Source organism: Cynocephalus volans, chromosome 6, assembly GCF_027409185.1.
Source record: "Cynocephalus volans isolate mCynVol1 chromosome 6, mCynVol1.pri, whole genome shotgun sequence".
NCBI lineage: Eukaryota > Metazoa > Chordata > Mammalia > Dermoptera > Cynocephalidae > Cynocephalus > Cynocephalus volans.
Window position 1 is genome coordinate 1,117,998 of NC_084465.1, and position 22,877 is coordinate 1,140,874.

The 22,877-nt window shown below is 47.6% G+C and overlaps 1 protein-coding gene across 3 annotated transcripts in view; it reads left to right on the forward strand.

The window, feature by feature from the left end:
• The window catches only part of PTPRN2 (protein tyrosine phosphatase receptor type N2), a 906,619-nt gene that overhangs the window by 295,318 nt on the left and 588,424 nt on the right, over positions 1–22,877 (forward strand). For all 3 annotated transcript variants that reach the window (XM_063099753.1, XM_063099755.1, XM_063099754.1), the window contains 2 exons: positions 625–727; positions 13,822–13,984. In XM_063099753.1, coding sequence (XP_062955823.1) covers positions 625–727; positions 13,822–13,984 — 266 coding nt within the window. The remainder of the gene's footprint in view (positions 1–624; positions 728–13,821; positions 13,985–22,877) is intronic.

Sequence of the window (22,877 nt, forward strand, 5' to 3'; positions counted from 1 at the left end):
GTGCATGTAATTAACGCCTAATCACATGGATTTTGCCTTCATAACGACTTCACCCTTGTTGTAAAGCTCTTTGTCATAACATTTGAGTATAAATGCAATGTAACCGGCTCCCAGACACAGCACATTAAGCCCTGTGATAATTGCTTCTGCGATAGCGGTTCCCCTTCCTCCATTCCCCGTGTGTGGCTCTCAGACGGCGCGGGGTTGGGGAGAACAAGTCACCGACGATGCGGCAGAGCAGCAGAGTCTGGGTGGGCGGCGGTGAGAAGTGTCTGCAGCGAACACGACCCTTCCAGGCAGGGAAGTTTCATCTTTCACGCTGGACAAAAGCCTCTCTTCTAACTAAAATCGTGTTTGGTTTAAGGCTCCCTGCTGTCCAGCCACAGCCGGCTCTCTTTAGCCTTTTATTTGTTTGTTTATTTGTTTATGCTAATGTAGCAAAGCACCCTTTATCTTTCTGGTCTAGAAGTTTTGGAAAGTCAGGATTTCTACGTGGAGACGATCTTGCTGAGGGCGCCACCAGCTTGAGGGACCCCGGGAAACGAGGGCAATGCTGACGGGACTGAAGCAGGAGCGTAGGCTGTGCCTCTGCACTGACCACACGGTTTTGCAACTTCTCCGCAGGTTTCACCTGGCAGGATGACTCCACCCAGCGCGTGATGGCCCAGGAGCTCGCAAAGCTGCCCAGAGCCTATGCCCAGCGTCCTGAAGCTTCCACCCCAGCCCGGTGAGTGTGGACTCGGCGACCCCGCCTTGCTCCCAGCCACAGCCCCCACTCATGAAGTCGTGTGTGTGTGTGTGTGTGTGTGTGTGTGTGTGAATCTAGCAGAGCAGCCACCATCTTTCGGGTGCAGAAGTTTCAGAAAGCTGGATGTCATACGGAAGAAATTGGGGCTTCCTTTCTCCACTGTCTCCCAGCTGTGAGAGAAAGATATAGCGGAATGACCCTCCGACAGGTGCAGTTTTCATTGAGAGAAGCGCCTGAGGGTCCTTCCCCCTCCCCTTGCCAGGAGACCTTTGGAAAAATCCAGCATGTTCAGAGGTTTGATGGAATGCAGAGAAGTCAAAATTCTCACTTCTCAGTAAGAAATTATGTTCACTTTAGTACAAAAAGCAGAATTAAACCATGAAAGTCTTTGCCTTCCCGTTCCCGAAGCATAACAACCTGTACGGAGCTCGGTTCTTTGTTCCGTACTGCCCAGTTCATGCCCACTGTAGACTGTGAGGTCGTTAGCAACGGCATACCCATTCTTGCAGGCGAGGAAACTGAGACAGAGGGAGAAGTTGAGAAATTAGTCCAAAGAAAACCACGATGAGAAAGCTGGGCTTGTCTAATTCCTGAGCTGTTGTGCTATTTTTCATGGTTAAAGAAACATGAAAAGGATCTTCTCTAAAAGGTTAGTCTGGAAGGTCTGTCTTTTCTTGAGAGAGAAAGAATATTCTAAAGTCATAGATTTTGGTTAGAAAAATCCCAGTCAGACAAAGATTGAGATTTCTGCTTTCATGGCCGTGTCCATCTAGCGTAAGGAGCTTGTAGCAGTCCCTGGTGCACAGCACACCTGCGGGTAGGAGGTTGTCTTGGTGCGTCCTGTGCCTGGGACAGCTACCTTTATTTAGTGCTCAATCAGAGGGGACGCGCCATCACAGTCTGCAAGTACATGTGAGACAACGTGCGCTGTCTTGAATTTCCAATTTCATCTTGGATGAGCTCAGACCTCGATGCTACTCGTTGGATGACACTTGGGTAACGGTGGTTCACTGTCCCAAGTAGCCTTTAACTCCAGCAAGTGTGGGGTGGATTAGGAGGCCCAAGAAAGACAGGAGGACTGGGAGGACCAAGCAGGGAATAACTCCATCAAGGTCCGGAGAGGCAGCCAACATGCCCGAAAAGTAGCTGCTAAAGGAGGGGGAAGCAGTCAGCCAGAGAGAGACCCAGAGAACCTGCCCTGCGCAATCCAGCAGGCCACACGCTGGAGACGTACGGGAGCGCGCCTTCGTATCAGCATCACCTGTGGCCGTTCAGAAAACTGCCAGCTTTGCTGTGGAAAATGGCACCTTATCTTTGTTTTTTGTCTTTTTTCTTTTTTAAAAAATTATAAGTAAGGTTAAAAGTTTAAAATATACTTGTGTAGAGACTGGAATTTCTTCGTCATGGATTCCCTGTCCATGATCTCTGTCCACATGAAATCTGTTTTTTGCATACTTCTGTTTCTTTCAGTGTAGAGTCCCTATATTTAAAGCTGCTAACTTTCACTTATCGTACTTTGTAGAAATTTTTCTATCTGTCTGCATCATACAGGGCACAAGGTGTAGTTGCAAATGAAAACAGAGAGTGGAGCATAACAGAGGCGAAGGCAGGACTGAGGAACCAAAGGGGAGAACGTCGGGTCACTAGGAGGAGCCCCGGGAGGAGGGACCTGACCTCACCCTTCTGCCCTCCAGGCTGGGACAAGCCCACTGGCCAAACCCCGCCCAGGCCAGAGGCCCTTGGATACCTGGCCATCTTAGCACTCTCCAGGCTCGATTGCTGAATTCTCTCCTTGTGAGCATTGAACTGGATAAGACGAATCGTCCAGGTCTAAAAACAGGGTCCCATTTTGGGAGGAGTTGGCTGGCTATTCTCGATTCCATTTCCCCTCTGTCCCCGCCCTGCCCCGCAGCTGGGCTTTGTGGACCACGTGTGCCTGGGTGCCTGGGTCCCGGTCCTGCCTTCGCCTGTCACACTCCACTCTGACGTCCCACTCGAGGACGTCAGTGTTTCCTTTGGGGCTCGGAAGCCAAACTAAGAAAGGACGAAGCCTCTTGATTTTCCTCAGCTGTTGTCCCCACAGCATTATCCTCATGATGTAAGTGGAGTCGTTGTCCTAAAGTTTCTGGAAATGTTTCTTTATCATTGAAATTATCTACTTCCTGGTATTTTTTAAAAAATGATCTTTCTTAGTAGATAAGTCTCATAAGATTTTCGTTGACTTCCAAGATTATTGGTAGAATGTGCTGGCATTTTTATGGGTGACTTTGGGGCATTTATATCTTTCAGAAAGCTGTTCTTTTCATAGAGGTTTCCAAATTTGTCAGTGTGGTGCAGACGTACTGTCCTGGTAGGATGTCAGAGTTGTCCAGCGTGTGTGCAGTTATGATCCCTTGGCCATTTTAAACTTAATTTTTGTTTTCACCCTTTTAAGGTGATTTTTTAAAAAAATTATCACTTGGATTTTCTTTCTTTCTGCTACTTTTAGATTTATTGTTTTTAGTAAAACTTCTGGAGTTGAGCTGTTTTTCATGGATTTATTTATTCATTTTTAAAAGCAGTGCTGTTACGTCGGTCCGTGCACTTGCCCTGAGCTCAGCCTGGGTGCTGTCTTTGCTCCGTCCTAAGTTATCTGTGGTTGTCACTCTGTGTCCTTTGAAACAGTCAGTGTGGGTAGACCCTTCCATTTATTCATATTTATGTGCTCTTTTTAAACTTCAAATTTTGTCTAATTCTACTGCATTTGAGTAAGGATGTGACTTGTTCAACTTTTACTTTTTGGAAATGCTGAGGTTTTCTTTGTGTCCTACTTTATAGCAGACTTTTATTAATTTTCAGTGGGTGCTTCACAAAGACAGCTGTACCCACTCTTTGGAGGGTACAGATGTTTATGTATAGTTTATAATTTTAGATATACATGTAATGTACAATTATTTACAAATGTAAGTATCAATTCTGTTACCCCAAATCAATATGTCCTTATTTGTATTTTGACTCATTGAAATTTCTCAGACAAAGACTGTTTCTGTGAATTTTCCTTTTGTTCTTGGTGTATTTTGCTTGCCAGGTTGAGGCCTGGTACGAGCACCTCCGGGCTCTTGTCACTACGTCAGCGTTGATAATCACTACGCCTGCTGTCATTTTAAAGGGCAGCCGGAGCCACTTTCAGTGCTTTTGGTCTTGGGTTCCATTTTCTTAACATCAGCATTGCCTTTCCTGCTTTCTCTTTGTTTTTGCTGCCTGATTAATCTGGGGTCATCCTTCAAGATCTGACCCTTTGGACTTTCTCTGCTGGGAATGCAGCTTTTATAAACAATCCTGAGTGGCGTTGTTTAAAGCCCCTCGGGCAGCTCAGCAGGGGTCTCACCAGTGAGGGTCCTGACTCCCTTTTCCTCTGGGGACCTTGATTTGTTTGCTTTATCTTCTTTAGTATTTGTAAATATATGTCTTATTTAAAATTTAATTTGTGGACAACACCTCTAGGTTTTCCAGGTACTTTTTAAAGCAACAGGTTTACCTCCTTGTTCATTAAAGGGACCATATGTTCCGATTGTCCAGAGGCGGATAAGCAGCTTGGTGGGCCTTCGCCTCCTCACTTTCTCCCCGACCCCTTCTGAGGAGCCCCACGTGCCCAGAGTGTGCCTGTCACGAGGCAGACATACAATCCCCATGCGTTGACTTAATGGAGGAAGGACGGAAGGAAGGACCCAGCGCAGCTTTCGAGCGATCATGTGGGTGACCCCACTCACCGAGAGTCTCGCCCGGCTGCTTCATCCCCGGGCATTTTTACAGCCTTCTGTGCTTACCAGCGTTGCAGTGTCCACAGTGGGCTGTGACATGGTGGCTTCTCGGCGTTCTTCACACAAGGCACTTGAGCTTTAGAGAGACGAAGTAACTTGGCCAAACCAATTATCGGTTCGGGAAGGACAGATGAGATTAGCATTTAGTCTTCAGGATTTCGAGACCCGTTCTTTGGCCAACCAGAGTTAGCAACCGCGAGCCCATCTCTCAGTTTCTTCTCTGTCCGCACATGGTGTGTCCCGACCCAGCAAACCCCGCATGAGAAAGCCAGAAGGAGATGCAGCGTGAAAGTCAGCAAAGCAGTAAGCGTGGAGGCCCAGCACGAGGACCGCAGCTGGGCCCGGACGGGGAGACCAAGACCCCGAGGACGTGCAGAAGGCTCCCGAGACAGCAACGGGCTGGGCGTGCCCGCGCGTGCACCAGCGGCTTCGCAGAGCGCCCCGGGTGGCCGTGAAGGTGGATGTGATGACTGCGCCTGAAATGATTATTGAGAGAAACGATGAGAAGCCGGTCCACGGTGTGCTCTTTGCAAAGATTCTGTTCCTGGTTTGGGTTTTTTTCCCTCCAGCAAATTGGGTGACAACCGAAGGAATCTCATATTATTGGGAGCCTGAAAGCCCGTGTTCTCAAGTGGAAGAAGAGAAGGCGGTAGTCCCAGGTGTGAGGCACGTCCTGTGCTTGTGAAGTGGAAAATGTACACTTACGAAGTTTCCACCTACTTCAAGATGACGACAGGGCAGACGTCAATTTGCAAGTTGATTGCTACGATGTCGCACAGCATAATGATGAACGCTCATCAGTGTAACACATTACAGTGTCACGCACAGGTCCCCAGCCTGGACAGAGGCACAGGGAAGACAAATGAGACAATTGAAAGGCACATTTATGAGGTGATTTTATCTGTATTGATTAGCAATTAGTGAGAAAAATAGACAAAACACCAGAAAAGTAAATGGACTTCAGTTAAATTACACTCTGACAACAGAGAACGTAAAATTTCATCCATTAAAAAGTGGTCAAGGAAACTATGGCCATGATTTGAGATGCAAAGAGCTGTGAAGAGCTTGATCATTATATCCCTGTCAAGTCCGAGCCAATATAGCTAGAAAAGGCGTTAGAATAAAAACAGGACAGCTTAATCGGTTGGGATAACTAAACACAAATAGGGAGGATTTCCTAAGTGCCAGCTTTTATGAAATGCACACAGGTATCAGACGCCTCTTGAAAATCAGATATTCTACATGAAAACACCAGCTGGAAGCCTTTACCCAGGTACTTTAAGTGAGAATCTTACAAATTTACCTAAAAGCTAAAACTCCACACATTTCCTAAAGTGTGCCTAAATCACAGGAAACACCTGCACATGGGTCCCGAAGGGTCGTGACTGCATAGAAAGCCCTGCTCTCTGACCAGCAGAGGGAGTGTGGTGGTTAGTGACACAGGCTGCTGCCGTAGTGATGCCGCCTCACCAGGCACCTGCAAAACCCATGTGGCACCTCCCTCTGGCTGATGGTGACATCACACTGTTGTGCTCGGAAGATAACCAGAGACTTTGTTGACAAGATTTTGTTCAAAATGAGTATTGAATTCTGGGGAAGGATATATATTCAGGCATGCCTCAGAGACATCATGGGTTCAGATCCAGACTATAGGAATAAAGTGAGTCACGTGAAGGTTTTGGTTTCCCAGTGCATCTAAAAGCTATGTTTACACTACACTGTAGGGTATTGAGTGTGTAATAACATTGTGTCTAAAAAAGCAATGCACATACCTTAATTAAAAATATTGCTGAAAAATGCTAATGCTCATCTGAGACTTCAGCGAGTTGTGATCTTTTTGCCAGTGGAGGGTCTTGGCTCAATGTTGGTGGCTGCTGACTGATCAGGGTGGTGGCTGCCAAAGACTGGGGTGGCTGTGGCCATTTCTTAAAATAAGACAGCAATGAGGTTTGGCGCATTGATTGACTTTTCCTTTCACAAAAGATTTCTCTGTAGCATGCCATGCTGTTTGATAGCGTTTTATCCATGGTAGAACCTCTTTCATAATTGGAGTCAACTCTCTCAAACCCTGCTGCTGCTTTATCAACTAAGTGTATGTAATATTCTAAATCCTTTGTTGTCACTTCAACAATGTTCACAGCGTCTTCACCAGGGGAGATTCCATGCCAAGAAAGCACTTTCTTTGCTCGTCCATAAGGAGCAGCTCCTCATCCATTAAAGCTTTCTCATGAGACTGTGGCACTTTGGTCACGTCTTCAGGCTCCACGTCTAGCTCTAGTTCTCCTGCTGTTTCCTCCACATCTGCAGTGACTTCCTCCACGGAAGACTTGACCCCTCAAAGTCACTCATGAGGGCTGGAATCAACTTCTTCGAAACTCCTGTTAATATCGATCTTTTGACCTCCCCGTGAATCACAAATGTTTAGTGGCATCTAGAATGCTGAATCCTTTCCAGAAGGTTTTCAGTCTACTTTGCCCAGATCCATCAGAGGAATCACTATCCAAGGCAGCTGTGGCTTTATGAAATGTATCTGTCAAATAAAAATTTTGACTTGAGAGTCAAAATTGCCCCTTGACCTGTCGGCTGCAGGATGGATGTCATGTTAGAGGCATGAAAACAGCATTAATTTCCTTGTGCATCTCTTAGGTGACCAGCTGCTTTGTCAGAGAGCAGTAACATTTTGAAAGAAATCTTTTGTTCTGAGCTGTAGGTCTCAACAATGGGCTTAAAATATTCAGTCAACCGCACTGTAAACAGATGTGTTGTCATCCAGGCTTTGTCTTTCCATCCACAGAGCACAGGCACAGTAGATTTAACATAATTCTTAAGGGCCCTGGGATTTTGGGAATGGTAAATAAATGTTGGCTTCAACCTGAAGTCACCAGCTGCATAAGCCCCTCACAAGAGAGTCAGCCTGTCCTTTGCAGCTTTGAAGCCAGGCATTGACTTCTCCTCTCCAGCCATGAAAGTCCTAGATGGCACCTGTCCCCACAGAAGTCCGTTTTCATCTACACTGAACGTCTGGAGTTAGTGTGGCACCTGCATCGTGGTCTCGGCTAGACCTGCTGCAGCTTCTGCGTCGGCACCTGCTGCCTCACCCGGCACTTCTGTGTCGTGGAGACGCTTCTTCCTCAGACCTCATGAACCGGCCTCTGCTGGCCTCAGGCTTTTCTTCTGCAGCCTCCTCGCCTCGCTCGGCCTTCACAGGACTGAAGCGAGTCAGGGCCTTGCTCTGGATTAGGCTTTGGCTTAAGAGAAAGCTGTGGCTGCTTTGATCTTCTGTCCAGACCCCTGCGGCTTTCTCCACGGCAGCAGGAAGGCCGGTTTGCTTTGCTGTCACTCGTGTGTTCACTGGAGAAGCACTTTAAATTTCCTTCAAGAGCTTTTCCTTTGCTTTCACAACGTGGCTGTTTGGCCCAAGAGGCCTCGCTTTCTGCCTGGCTCAGTTTTCAATATTGTGTGTCTCGGGAAGAGGGAGTCCGAGGACAGGGCGAGACGGGGAACGGCTGGCGGTGGAGCCGTCAGAGCCCGCACGGCGTTTACGGACTAAGTTCACCGTCCGTGTGCGGCAGTTTGTGCTGCCCCAAGACGATTACAACAGTCACACCAAAGGCCACTGATCACAGACCACATAACATACAGTCATAATGGAAACGTTTGAAACATCGTCAGAATTTCCAAAATGTGGCACAGGGACACGAGGAGAGCACGTGCTGTTGGAAAAACAGAGCTGACAGACTTGCTCAACACAGGGTTGTCACAGGCCTTCCTTTTGTAAAACAAGCAGTAGCTGCAAAGTGCAATCAAACGAGATATGCCTGCATATCTATGTGTGTGTACATACAAGGATATTTCAAAAAATTTATGGAAAAATAAAATTAAAAGACACAAATCTTTCCATGAACTTCTGAAGTACCTTCATAAGTATATGTGTATATATTTTCCGTTTATAAAACACCCGTCAGGAGAACATTGTGACGAAAGATAGTTATGTTCCGTGAAATCTGTGTATTAAAAACCAAGAGGTATTCTCCTAAGAAATCATTAACCAGAAAAATGTTTTTGGGGGTATCCCTGTACGAGTATGTGCATTTATCTGTATATCCGTACATTTGAGGTGTGTGCATGCACACACACACAAGCACACACACATACACGCTGAGATCACCATGTGGTCACCACCACATTCCTTGTCACATTGAGAGTAAAAAGCATTTCAATTTATAACATACTGTTCATATTGTTTGGCTGGAGTATAGCATCCGGGTCAGTCCAGACCAAGGGACGTCAGGTGCGGGCAGCAGCGACCGTGGTGCTGCCCTGCAGCTCTCTTGAGCGGCAGGTGTGGATGAGGCTGGTGTAACACGGATGAATCCAGTGCCAGGCTAGGATGGAAGTAGCTTTGCTTGTTTAATTGCCGGGGAGCACCCAGAGTGGGAGTCACCACGTTACCAAGTGACTTGCTAGGCCTCGGTTCTCTTCACTATGATGTAGGATGGTCCCTGCTTCTTGAGGTTGCTGGGAGCATCTGGGCTGGTGACACCCAGGCTGGGGGTGGGGTCTGGACTCAAGCCCGGCAGGATCCTGGCTGGTGAGGGGGAGGACCCCGGGGCAACCTGGGAGCCATGTTGTAGTCTGTGTCTGGAAAGCAGATGCCAAGATTCTGAAGCCTGCATGCAGGATCTTGGGCAGAGAGCCCGTGGGGATGTGAAGGGACAGGGTGTGGCCAGAGGAGAAGTGGGCTCCATGTAGCCTAACAAAGGCCTCAGGAACCCCGACCCCTCCCTAGGGCTGGGGCCCATGTGATCGTGCGGCCCAGCCCTGAGACCAGCCTGGGAACTCCCTAGACCTCCGGTGGAGGGCCACTTCAGCAGGGTCCCAGCTGTGAGGTGACAACATTCCCCCAGCTGCTGCAGGGTTATTTATTCAGGTAAAATGTACGTTCTGTGAAATGACAGTTGTAAGTTTACAAGTTAACAGTTGTTGACAAATGTGGGCATCTGAGTAGCCGGCACCCTGATCAATGCATAGAACATTTCCGTTCTTACACAACCTCTAGCCAGTCCTCAGTCTGGCTGACAACTGCCATTCCCGTTTCTACCACCATGAGTTAGCTTCCTGCAATCTTCAACTTCGTCATTGAGACTGCTTCTTTACTGAATGAACTGTTTTAGGTTTGGCTGTGTTGTTGCATGCATCGTGTTCATTCTTTCTCATGATGACTGGTACAACACTGTGTGACTCTATCGTCATCTGTCATTCATGTCCCTGCAATGGATGTTGGGTTGTACCCTGTTGGGGCTGTTAAGAATAAAGCTACACCCTGCTCCTGGCCAAGACAGAGTACCAGGGACTCGATTTCCTGTCCCACCTGAAACAACACAGACAGACCACATATGTGACACCATGGCATTAAAGACTGGGCATCAGGAGAGGAAGGACAGTGGCCACTGAGAGCCAGAAAACAAATAGGCAAGCCCTCTGATTTCCTCATGGTACCCCTGGAGAGTCTGGGGAAACCAAGGCAGCTCCAGTCCAAAGGCCAGAGTGTCGGAGAGGAGAGAGCCACACAGGGAAAGCACAGCAGATCTTCATCAGCAGATCTTCATCAGTAGTAGATCTTCATCAGCAGATCTTCATCAGTAGTAGATCTTCATCAGTAGATCTTCACCAGTAGATCTTCATCAGTTGTAGATCTTCATCAGCAGATCTTCATCAGTAGTAGATCTTCATCAGCAGATCTTCATCAGTAGTAGATCTTCATCAGTAGATCTTCACCAGTAGATCTTCATCAGTTGTAGATCTTCATCAGCAGATCTTCATCAGTAGTAGATCCTCATCAGCAGATCTTCATCAGTAGTAGATCTTCATCAGCAGATCTTCATCAGTTGTAGATCTCCATCAGCAGATCTTCATCAGTAGTAGATCTTCGTCAGCAGATGTACACCAGTAGTAGATCTTCATCAGTAGTGGATCTCCATCAGTAGATCTTCATCAGTAGTAGATCTTCGTCAGCAGATGTACATCAGTAGATCTTCATCAGCAGTAGAACTCCATCAGCAGATCTTCATCAGCAGATCTTCATCAGTAGTAGATCTTCATCAGCAGATGTACATCAGTAGTAGATCTTCATCAGTAGTAGATCTCCATCAGTAGATCTTCATCAGTAGTAGATCTTCGTCAGCAGATGTACATCAGTAGATCTTCATCAGCAGTAGATCTCCATCAGCAGATCTTCATCAGCAGATCTTCATCAGTAGTAGATCTCCATCAGTAGATCTTCATCAGTAGTAGATCTTCATCAGCAGATTTTTATCAGGCAATGCTGAGCATCCAGAAGATGACCAATCACCATGTGTCTATGAGGGAAAGAGCCACCCAAACATGAGCATGAGCAGTACCTGGTGTCCACACAGGGTGGGGCACAGTGCCTGTTCCACCAGCCACACTGAACAACCTCATAATTTGCAGGTAATTGAGCAGCATGCTCAAAAGAGTTTTGTCTCAGTAGTGGGGAATAATGAGTCATAGACAAATGCTGCTTTGATCCTGCTAAACAAATCTTACAAGTAAGACCCAAAAGGGTTGAACTGTTCCTAAGGAACTTAACCAAATGCCAGAACAAAGTTAAGTAATATTCACAGGAATACAACATATCCATCACCCAATAAGGTAAAATTTACAACATGTACCATATGGTCAAGGATTGTATTTTAGTCTGTTTTGTGTTGCTATAACAGAATTACCTGAGACCAGGTAATTTATAAAGAAGAGAGATTTATTAGGCTTACGATTCTGGGACAGCTGCCTCTGGCAGGGGCCTCAGGCTGCTTCTACTCATGGCGGAAAGTGGCAGACAGCTGATGGGTACAAGCCGATCACATGGCGAGAAGAAGCAAGCGAGAGAGAGAAGGTGCCAGGGTCTTTTTAAGCAACAAGCTCTTGCGGGAACTAATCGAGCGAGAACTCACTCATTAATCCCCCCTCGCCCAGGGAGAGCATGAATCCATTCATGAGGGATCCGCCCCCATGACGCAATCACTTTCCAACACTGCCACATTGGAGATCAAATTTCCACATGAGTTTTGGAGGGGGGCAACACATCCAAACTCCATCATTCCACCCCTGGCCCCCCAAAACTCATATCACTCTCACTTACAAAATTCTGTTTTAGTCTGTTTTGTGTTGCTATAACAGATTGCTAAGCATGAAGAGAAACAGGAAAATGCACCCCATAAAACCCATCAGTGTAGACATGGAACCAACACAGGTGTGATAATTAGAGACAAGAAAATGTATGGATGGAACTAACAGCACATTAGACATCGCAGCAGAAGATACTAGTGAACTTGAAGACATAGCAACTAAATATCAACAAAGGAACAGAGAGACAAGATAAATAAAAAGAATAAAAATCATCAGTGAGCTATGGGACAATTTCAAGAGGCCAAATATATGTGTAATTGGAGTCTCAAGGAAGGGGGATAGGAAGAAAAGATATGTGAAGAAATAATGACCAAAGTTGTTTCGGGTAAAAGTGCTAAACTCACAGATCCAAGATGCTCAGTGAGCCCCAAGAAAAAGAAACACGAAGACCAGGAAACATCATGTAATTGCTCAAAACCAACGATGAAGCGACAACCTTAAAAACAGCCAGAGCAAAAAAGATAAAGGTGACTGCAGATTTCTCACTGGAAATAATCCCAGCCAAGAGACAGTGGAAAACATTTTAAAACTACTGAAAGGAAAAAAAAAAAAAATTCAACCCAGAATTCTACATCCCATGAAAATATTTCTGAAATACAAAGATAAAATTAAGACTTTGCCAGAGATCTGGAAGCTGAAAGAATTCGTCGCCAGCAGAGCTGCCCTCCATGACGTTGAAGGAGCCCTTCAGGGAGGAGAACAAGATCCCAGCAGCATGGAAGGCACTGGAAGTGGTAACTACGTGGAACGACAGAGACAGTTTCTTACTAAAGTCACATTAAAAGAAATTGGTTGTTTAAGCAAAAATAATGACAGTGTGTTGTGGGCTTTACAGCATAGCTATAAGTGTAAGTTACGACAACAGCCCGAAGGCCAGAAGGGAGGACTGGGGCTGCAGACGGTCCCCAGCTCACGACGGCTGGACGTGCAGGTTTTCAGCTTTCTGATGGTTCATCAGGATGTAATCCCGTTGTAAAACGGAGAGCACCTGTATGCTGTCTTAAGGCTCTTATTCTTATGTGGGTGGCACGATGTCACTTGAAGGCAAGTTGTGGTCAGTTAAACACAAATGCTTTATGCTTTGAAGCAACCACCAAAACTACAAAACAAAAAGGATGGCTAGTAAGCCAGCAAAAGGAATGAAATGGAATCTCGGAAACATTCAATCAGTCTTAGCACGAGGGGACTCTGTGTGGAGAATAGAGGGGCCCTCTGTGTGACCTCTGCAACTCTCTGTAGAGCTAACAGGACCCAGTCCTTGCTGGTGACCCCCTGGTTCTTGCCTTCCCACGCCAGCTGGGACCTCGGCAGTGTGTCATGTGGGTCCCAGCAGAGCCAGACCATGGACTTAGGGCAGCCCATGCTGGGCTCTCGGCAGCAACACTGGCTGTCCAGCTTGGACCCGGCCTCGCCCTGGGACTGCTGGGCAGAGAGCGTGGGGATGAGGAGCCTGGGGCCACATGGGGAGGAGAGATGGCAGGAGATGGGGAGGCTGGGCCCCCAGCTGCAACAGAGGTGGGACAAGGAGGGTCCTGAAGGGATCGAGGCAGCAGTGCTTGGGAGGACACCTTTCTCAAATGTGGGCAGCCAGAGCTGGGCAGAAGGGGATGCCATGCTGGCTCAAACACTGCCTCTTTGACTGTAGTTCTTATCTCTTCTTTTATAGATGTAAACAAGGCACTCAACAGATTAAAAAAACTGAAAATAATCAGAATTCAGAGCTCTTGGGTCAGCACTTCCCAGGCACTTAAATTCTTAAATATCTGCATTTTACCAGCAGTGTGGTTTGTGCATTGTTTTGATCCTGGCTGGTAGATGAATCTTTCTGTTGGAATTTCCTTCTTTGTTTAGGAGGTGTCCTTAGGCCCTTTGGGAATAGGTCAGGTGCATAAGGGCAAAAATCCCTCCCATGGCTGAGGAGTGGCTTGGCAGGACCGTGTTCTGCGTGGGCTGTGGGGCTGCTGCCTCCCTGATTCCAGGCTCCAGGGTGGCGTCCAGCCAGGGACAGGGCAGCTCGTCAGCACAGAGGGAATGTGCACTGATTCATGGTTTTCTCTTGCTTTTCAGGACCTCAAAGCAGAATGTTGATCGTGGCAGGAGGCACAGCCTGGAGGACGACGTTGCCCTGGCCAAGACACTGCGGCGCCTCCTGCCCTACCTAGGGGCTGCGTCCCCGGCCTCTGCCCCGAGCGTGCACCCCAGGACAAAGCACGACAGAGCACCAGCCAAGGTGACCCTCACAATTCCTCTCTGTGAGCCAGACCTGACTCTTCCCGTCCTGGGTCCTCCTCCAGGGTGCAGGTGCTCATGAGTGCTTCCTGAGCCTCGGTTCCTCCTGGTCTCGCTCCTGTGTCCTACGCCGGGGCAGCATGGTGCAGAGCCTGTGGGGAGAAATGTCCTGGTGCCCTTTCAGATCCCCACATGCTCCCAGGGCCCCGCAGAAACTGATCCCGCAGGCAGGCTATGTGCTGTACAAGGCTTGTCCAAGCCTCCCTCAGGGGTGAGGGTCCACAATCTCTTCCCTGGGACAAGCTGCCACAACTCTCAGAGCTGCTGTTAACAACACAGGTGTAGCCCCAACACAGCAGGGCGTTGCTCCCACCCTCTGGGAAAAGGGCCCAGGAAGCAGTAGGCACTGAGAGCTGCTGGTGGGAGCACAAGGAGCCCCCTGAATTTGGGTTAGGTGGGTGCTGGGCACAGCCTTCCCAGTGTGGGCACTGCAGCTCCTGCAGGCCAGAATGCTCTCTTCCCAGGAAGACCCACTCGGGTGGGCTCCCCAGGGCATCAGGAGGCTCGTCTGTCTGCGTAGGAGGCACGGGGTAGGGGGGATCTGGGTACCAAAAGGAGAAGCAGTCGCACTGGGTAGACAGCGGGCGACAGGCTGGGAAGGAGACCTACGGCCACATTCCATCCGGGCCAGGTCTAGTGCTAGGGTCAAAGGTAAACATTCACGTTAGACCAGCACAAGACCTGCCCTGGAGCCAGTTCCAGATGTGAGGCCCATGCAGTAGAACACTTTAAAGAAACGGAATTAGACATCTCTACGAACTTTTTAAGAGGAAAAGGATGCTGATTTTTGTGACAACTTGTCAATGTGCAGCTGCCGGATTTTGAGCTGCCTGGAAGAGAGGTGAGGGTGGGGACATAGGAACGATCTCCAGGGACCTTACGCATCCTGAGGATGGAATTTTGGGCAAATGTCGAAGTCCAGAATGATTTGGGTGTGTTGGGTGGGTATTCGACAGCGATGCTCAGGCTGCTTCTCTGCCAAACGTTGATTCTGTCAACTCCGATTGAAATAGTTTTCTTCCTAAGACTGAAGTTGTGCTGGTGTGAGGGCTTTCCACCTGCTCCTAGACTCCACTAGGGTTTCATCAGAAGATGGTTGTAGCTTTTGAAAATACCTGGGAAGGAACTGGGGCCAAATTTTTGATTATTTTCCTGTGATCAAGCCATTGAAATTATTCCAGCCAACTCTGAGCTGCTGTATTGGACTCCCTCATGCCCGGAAGGGGCATGTTCCCTTCAGAGGACACCCCCAACGGGGCCTCCCCAAGATTTAGGACCAGAACCAAGGTGTGTGTCTTCATGGAAGGATGCTACAGCCCCCAAGGTGAGGTAAAGTGAGATGTGGGCTGGAGGAAGACGCCGGTGCATTTCTGTGTCTCGGGAGCCAACACCAGGGAGCGGGTCCCGCCGCTGCCCACCTGTTCTCCAGAGCAACCTGTGTGCGGCCCCTTCTTTTTCTGTCCTTTGCTATCCAGCTCCTCATTTGCTTAGGGGGCATTTCATGATAACATCAGAACAGTGAGGCCAGTCTGCCCAGAGCCATGCAACAGAGTCCTGACTCTGGCCAGGGCACATGCAGGGCCGTGGGGGCTCCAGACCCTGCATGTCATGTTCAAGAGGCTGCTCCAGCGGGACCTCGGCCACACTTGCATTCTCCCCCACTCCCCGCAGGAGGGGCAGGGTGACCAGGTCCCCACCCACAGTGGTGGAGGGCGGGGTCCCCTGTCCTCACAGGGACTGCAGGAGCAGCAGGGCTCTGGAGCCCCCAGGTAGAGACCCAGACGGTGCAGGGTGGCCCCACTCTGCCCTGTGCCCACATCCACCTCCCGCTCTGCCCACTGCTCAGGCTGAGAAATGCTCTTTAAAGACTTTCACGTGAACCATCGGAAGCGTCTCCCTAGGAGCCCTGACCCTAGAGAGCTGGGTCCATTTAACACCGTTTTTAAAAATGTGAGACTTAAATTTCATTTGTTGATAACAACTATGTACTTGTGATGTGCAAGACACTGTGGGAGCAGAAGATGGATTTCACGGGGGTCTTTTCCTCGGTGAATTGGTGACAGATAAGATGACCTCTCAGATTCTGGAGCCTCTCCCCCTCCCCCCATGCTCTGTGGCCTTGGGGAAGTCACTTGACTTCTGTGTCCTCCAAGTCCTCCGTTGTAAGATGGGGTGATAACGGTCATGCAGTCGTCGTGAGGATTAGACTAGAAAACACGTGTAATGCTCACTGAGAAGAGCTCAGCTAATAGCAGTTACGATAATTATTATCAATAAAATGATCTTTTAATAATGAAAATCCAGTCAAGAGTCTGAAAACCAGTCACTGACTCTCAGTGCCGTTCTCCAACTCCACTGGGGAGACTCAGAGGAAAGCCGCTGTGCTCCCGAGACAGATTCAGTCCTCACAAGCCAGCGCCCGATGCCCAGGCAGCCGCGGGCAGCTGCCCAGCCACAGTGCCACGTGCCACGTGCCGCACAGCACGGCTTCGCCTGCCTGCCTCACGGCACAGCAGAAAGCCAACATTCCTCCCAGTTCCACGAATACGGGTAATTTAAATACATACAAATAGAAAATCGTGTTGTTGTTGTTGTTGTTGTTTGTCTCTCTCCTTTGTCCCCTGTTGCATCTTTATCATCTTTCTTTTTCGTGCTTGGTCCTCGCTACTGCTGTGGATTTCGGGTGGGCCTTTTTGATGGAGACGTCACACATGTCTCTGGACACTGGGAGTGAGTAGTCAGTGGGGTGACCGTGTGCAGTCTGGGACAGGGTTAGTGACATACGCGGGAAGGGAGAGCATCATTAAAAGTTCCAGGGACTCAGAAGAAGTTTGAATGCAAGGAAAGCTGTTGAATTTTTTCCGTGGAGCAGTTTAACATCTTTTCCCCACCGTAACCGCGATACACACGTGGACTATGTCCAGCGCGCGCTCTTCACTGGCTGTGACTCAGGGAGGGGAAGGACGTGACACCGAGGTGCAGCCGGTGCGCTGCAGACGGGCAGTTAACGATGCGCCCCCAGAGAAGGGTGTTTGGTTTCATACAGCAGAAGCCTCAGTTCAGTTCCTCATCTTTCTCTTTCAGTTTTATTTTATGAAGTTAGCCCTTGTACCAAAATGAAAGAGTCCAACTTAGAGTGGAATTCGCTCACAGGACGAGCAGGGCTGAGAATCACCTGGGAGACGTGACATGGCCTGCGGCACGTCCGCTGTGTCCTCTGGCAGCTAGCAACCCAGCACAAGTGAGGACGGGCAGCTGTGGCTCCAGCTCCCGAAATAAACTGCGGCAAAGGCCGAGACTCACTGGAGGTGGAAGCTTTGGTGACTATCAGGCAATCTGTGCCATGAGCCATGCAGAAGTGTGGCTGGTAATGCTGATGACACAGCTGACGGTGGCCCCGGGGGAAGCAAGTTTCTTGGGAGACAGAAGTGCCACTTCTCACAGCCACTCCCGGGTGGGCGGTGTGTCCCAGGAACCTCTGGAGGCAGGCGCCCATTCTGCTGGACCCACAGCAGCTGGGGGCTCATCACTGGAACCGCGTTTCGTTGATCAGCGACATTCACTGTGGAGCCTGCCCAGTCCTGACTCGTGCAGGCTGCGATTGCAGCGCCAGGACTGTTCTCCAAGCTGTTTCTGCTGGAGCCACCTTCCTTCAGGAGCGGGGCTGGGCTGTTTGGGACAGAGCTCCTCCGGGAGCCTGCTGGCTCTGACGCTCCCCTGGGGTCTCTGGGTGCTGGGAGAGGAGTGGCTTTGTCAGCACCCAGGTCCCCACCTGCCCTCCCCTCATGCACTGTCACTGGCCACAGCAGACATCCCATCTGCTGAAGTGTGGCTTCCCAGCCCAGGGGTGGCCACACATCACGGTCTGTTGCACGTGCCCACCGCACCAGTTGCCCAGTGAGATTATTGATCACTCATCCTTTCCCTTCTGGAATGTCCCAGTGTGAATACATGGACGGTGTGGCCATCCTACCACACAGCCCTGTTAGCATGACAGTCACGAAGATTATTCAGAAGATGTGCACTTGCTGGCATTTTGGTGTAGGTGCTTTTCCTTCCGTGTGAAGACATAGGCTTCTCAGTACTACAGAAAGTGTGAACCAGAGCTCGCTATTTCCTCTGTCCAGCGCTCCAGTGAGGAGAAAGCGCAGTCATCTGTCTAACAAGCGAAGGCTGAACAAAGGACGAGAGGTGCCTGATCAGATGTCTGTGCGGGCTCAGGAAGCCACGCCTGGGCCTCGCTGCCACATGAACACAGCCCGCGGGGGCTGGCAGCGCTTTCTAATCCCCTCCCCTCTCAGTCAATGAAATACTTCAACAGGAAATTTAAGCTTTATAGACTGATGATCTTTCATGATACAACCGATTTCCAATGAATTATTTTATAAATCATCATTTCATATGTCCCTATCATCAAAAATCTAACTCTAACACAGATAGAGAAATATTCTAAGTTCATTGTCTTTCGGGGCTTTCATGCTGATTGCTGCTGCACAGACGCCGTAGGGAATAGGGTCACGCTACTCCCCTCGAATCAAACCGGCTAACTCAAAGCTCTGACACACTAACTCAGCTCTTCCTGATCACTAAATCAAGGTGTCCTTATCACTTCTGCATTGTTAGTGGTGGTGACCAGCTGCTGTTTTATTGACTGCAGTAGCACCAGTTCAAAGTCCTCTTAGTCATTACATAGAACACTATAAATTCCCTGTTTACTCTGTTACTGAGGAGGTTTAAACTGAAATTCATTACTTGGCAATCCCATTAATTAACTGATTTATTTTGGAAACATTTAAAAAACACATTTCATGCACAAGACACTGTGCCAGGTGCTGGGATTAGAAAGATAAGCTAGTTCTTGCCCTCTAGGATTTCATAGCCTTACTGGGTGAGAGAGTCAAAAAACAAACAAAAAATACCATTAAAAAATAGAGCAAGTGCTGTAACGGAGGGAACACTAAAAGCAAAAGGAACACTTAAGCCAGCTGAGGCATGTGAGACCAGGGAGGGCTTTGGGGAGATGAGCTAGTAAGTCTCCTGCTGAAGATGTTAACATGGACTTAACGTGCAGAACGTCAGGAGACTGCCCCCCTCCAACAAAACAAATCAGTCAGATGAGCTATTACAGCACAGCTTCCAAGCAATCCACCAGAGAGCTGGGATACAAAGAACCCTCAAAGAACTAAATTTCAGAAACTGCTGAGCTCATTCTAGGGAGAAGAGGTCACGGCTCCTTTCCTACAGATTGCAACAGAAGGAGGGGACACCCAACAAAGGATGGGAGAAGAATCCAGCCTAAATGTGAAGGGGCTGTTGAAGGTGCTGGAGACAGATCTGACAGCAAGGCTGCGTGGAGTGGGCCCTGCATACAAGTCTGTCCTGTGGGCTTTCTCCAGGTGCATGAGACAGTGCACTAAAGGATGGGAGAAGGAGAAGTGGGTTAGGAAGAACCCCTCCAGGAACTCCAAGCCTTTACTGAGTGCACTGTGGTGGCCCTCTGGAGGCTGAGACAGGCAGCATGGTGGAACAAGGCCTAACCTGTAGGATGAAGAAAGCCAGGCGGGACTGGGGAGCGAAAAGTCCTCAGCAACTCAGAAATAGATCTCCCATGGTTCAGAAAACAGGCAGCTGACTGCAAAGCATGAAGAGATTCCCAGAGACTCACTAGAGCCTAGGTCCAAGCCCTGCTGGAGAAGATAGACTTAAACCCACCCATACCAATAATTACACTGAATGTAAATGGACCAGATCCTCTAAATAGAAAGCAGAGATGTTTAAACTGGATAAAAACAAAACACAGGTTTTAACTATATTCTCCTAAAACCAAAGCACATGGAATAGAAAGACATGTATAGGTTGAAAGTGAAAGGATGGAAAATGTATACATTGAAAACTCTAAATATAAAAAAGCTGGCATGGCTATATTAATATTAAACAAAGTACATTTCAAGAAAAATAGTATTATCAGAGAGAGAGACATTTTATGATGATTAAATGGTCAATTCATTAAGGTGACATAGAAGTCTCTTTATGAACCTAATGTCAGAGCTTTAAATACATAAAACAAAAATATGAGAATACTGAAGAGAGAAATATAGAAGTCATTGATCATTATTAGAGATTTTAACTCTCAAGAATTGATTAAACAAATAGATAAAATATCAATAAGGGTATAGAAAATTTGAACACCACCATCAACAAGCCTGATCTAGTTGATATTTATAAAACAATTCCTGAAAACTGCTAAATGCACATTTTTTCAAGTACTCATCGCATACTTCCCAAGATAGATCATACTCTAGGCTGTAAAATGTCTCAATAAATTTCAATGGATCAAAATCACACAGAGAAAGATATTAAAAGAAAAGTTCAGATTATCATCTTTCAGAAATACAGAAGAAAAAATTTCAAGCAATTTTTCTCAAATCACTTCCAACAAAATATAGAAAGAATAATACATCATAATCAAGGGAAACATTCCAGACATGCAGGATTGGTTACATTTGTAAATTAATCAGCATAACTCACCATATTAGCAAGTAAAATCACAACCCTATGACAGTCTCAATAGATGCAGGAAAAGCATTTGACAGGAGCCGTCCATTCATGATAAAAACCTACATCTCCCATACCAAACGGTGAAGGACTGAAGGCTTTATACTTAAAATCTGGAATCAGGCAAGGATGTCTGCTCTCACTTTTTCTGTCCAGCATCACACTAGAGGTTCTAACCAGTAGAATAAAACAAGAAAAAGAAAGAAAAGGCATCCAGGTCACATGATAACCTTTGTAGGAAATTTGGTGAGATCAACAAAAAAAGCTGTTAAAACTAAGTGTAGCAATGCTATAGAATGAAAAGTAAATGTACAAAAATCAATTTTGTTTCTATTACTAGTAACAATTAGATATTGAAATTTTAAAAATATTTACAGTGGCATTAAAATTTATGAAATAATTAGGGATAAGTCTAAAACATATGTGTAAGACCTTGCACAATAAAATGACAAAACACTGACTAGATTAAAGAAAACTTAAAATAATGGAGGTATATACCACGATCATGTGTCGGAAGACTCAGTTGTGTTAAGGTGGCAATTTCCCCCAAATTGATCTATAGATGTGACACCAAAAAGGACAATCCATAAAAGAAAAATTGATAAATTGGACTTGGTCAAAATTTAAAAATTTTCTTCTTCAAAAGACATTATTGAGAGAATGAAAAGACAAGTCACAGACTGGAAAAAATATTTATAAATCACATGTCTGAAAAGGACTTCTCTTCGGAATGTATGAAGAACTCTAAAAACTCATTAAAATGAAAAAGCAGGCAAATACAAAAATTGGGCAAAAAGACTTGGACACTTCACTAAAGAAGACAAATGGGCAGCAAATAAGCTCATGTGAAGGGTTCAGCATCGTTGTCCATTAGGGAAAAGAAAATTAAAAACACAGCGAGGTGACACTGCAGACCTGTTAGGATGGCTGACATGTGAAAGACCGACCATCGTTTGTTGGCGAGGAGGTGGGGGACATGGCGCCCTCCTGCCCTACTGATGGAAATGTGAAATGTGACAACTACTTTGGAAACATCTTGACAGTTTTTTTAAAAAGTTGAACATATACCTACCTGTGATCCATTTATCCCACTTCTACCCGAGATAGATGAGAGCCTAGGTCCCGTTGCAGGTTTGTGTATGAATCTTCATAGTGGCTTTAATAGCAAATGCCTCCAACTGGAAATGACCCGGATGTCTGTCAACAAGTGAATGCATAGATCAATTTTGATTGATCCATAAAACGGAATGCTAACCAGCAATAAAAATGAATGAACAGTGGATGCAGGAAATGGCATGAATGGGTCTCAGAATAATTACATTGACTGAAAGACAGAGAAAGAGCAGCAACTGCTGTAATTCCATCTGTATGAAGTTGTAGGTAATGCAGACTCGTGTATCAGCGACAGAAAGGAGGTTGGGGTGGGGAGAGTGCAGGAGTGTTATGCAGGGCCACGTGGGCATCAAACATGCTCTGCACCATTATACATTAGAGGAACGCAGCACAAAGCCATGAAGAACCGCCACTTCATGCCACCGTATGTCCACGAGAAGATGGGCCCACAGTCATCATGGCGGCCTCACTCAATACAGCCACAGTGGGAACCTCCCCTGGGTCCACCAGCATGCCCACCTTCTCCGCCTCTCCATCTCTGAAGAGTGCTGTCTTAGGACACTGTGTTTGGGGACACAGGTTCCCTCCCAGCTCTCTGCTGAGATGCGCATGCAAAGGCATAGAGCCGTGAGGACCATAGCCACATCTGTGATCTTCATTTCAGCCAAAAAAAATTTTAAAAAGAAAGTGCCACACGCTGTTGCTTTCACCGACCTTTGGTGGGAAGCTGTGCTCTGGTGGCTGTTCTTAGCATGCGTATAGTGCCTACTGCCTAGTAAGGGGCTGAGGCCCTCTAGCACCCCCAATTTCACAGCAGGCGACCACTTTCCTTGCTCCAGGGAACCTGCCTGTGGATCAGCCCCACTGCACCCACAAAAGCCCCAGGCCCGGCCGCCGTCCATTTGCTCTTCTGTTCACCCAGCAGGTGTGTCTAAGATGCGACGGGCACAGAAGCACCTGGGACCAAAGCGTGACCTTCGTTACAGTATCACGTGAACAGGTTTCCATCCCTGACCCACTTCCTGTTCTCTTCCTGACTGTTTCCCATCTGGAGTTCTCGACCTGCCAGGCCCGGTGTGGACGCTGCGGTCCCAGGGAGTGCAGCTCAGCCCTGCCCGTCGTGGTTGCCCCGCTGGCAGGAGAGACCGGGCATAAACTCGTCAGTG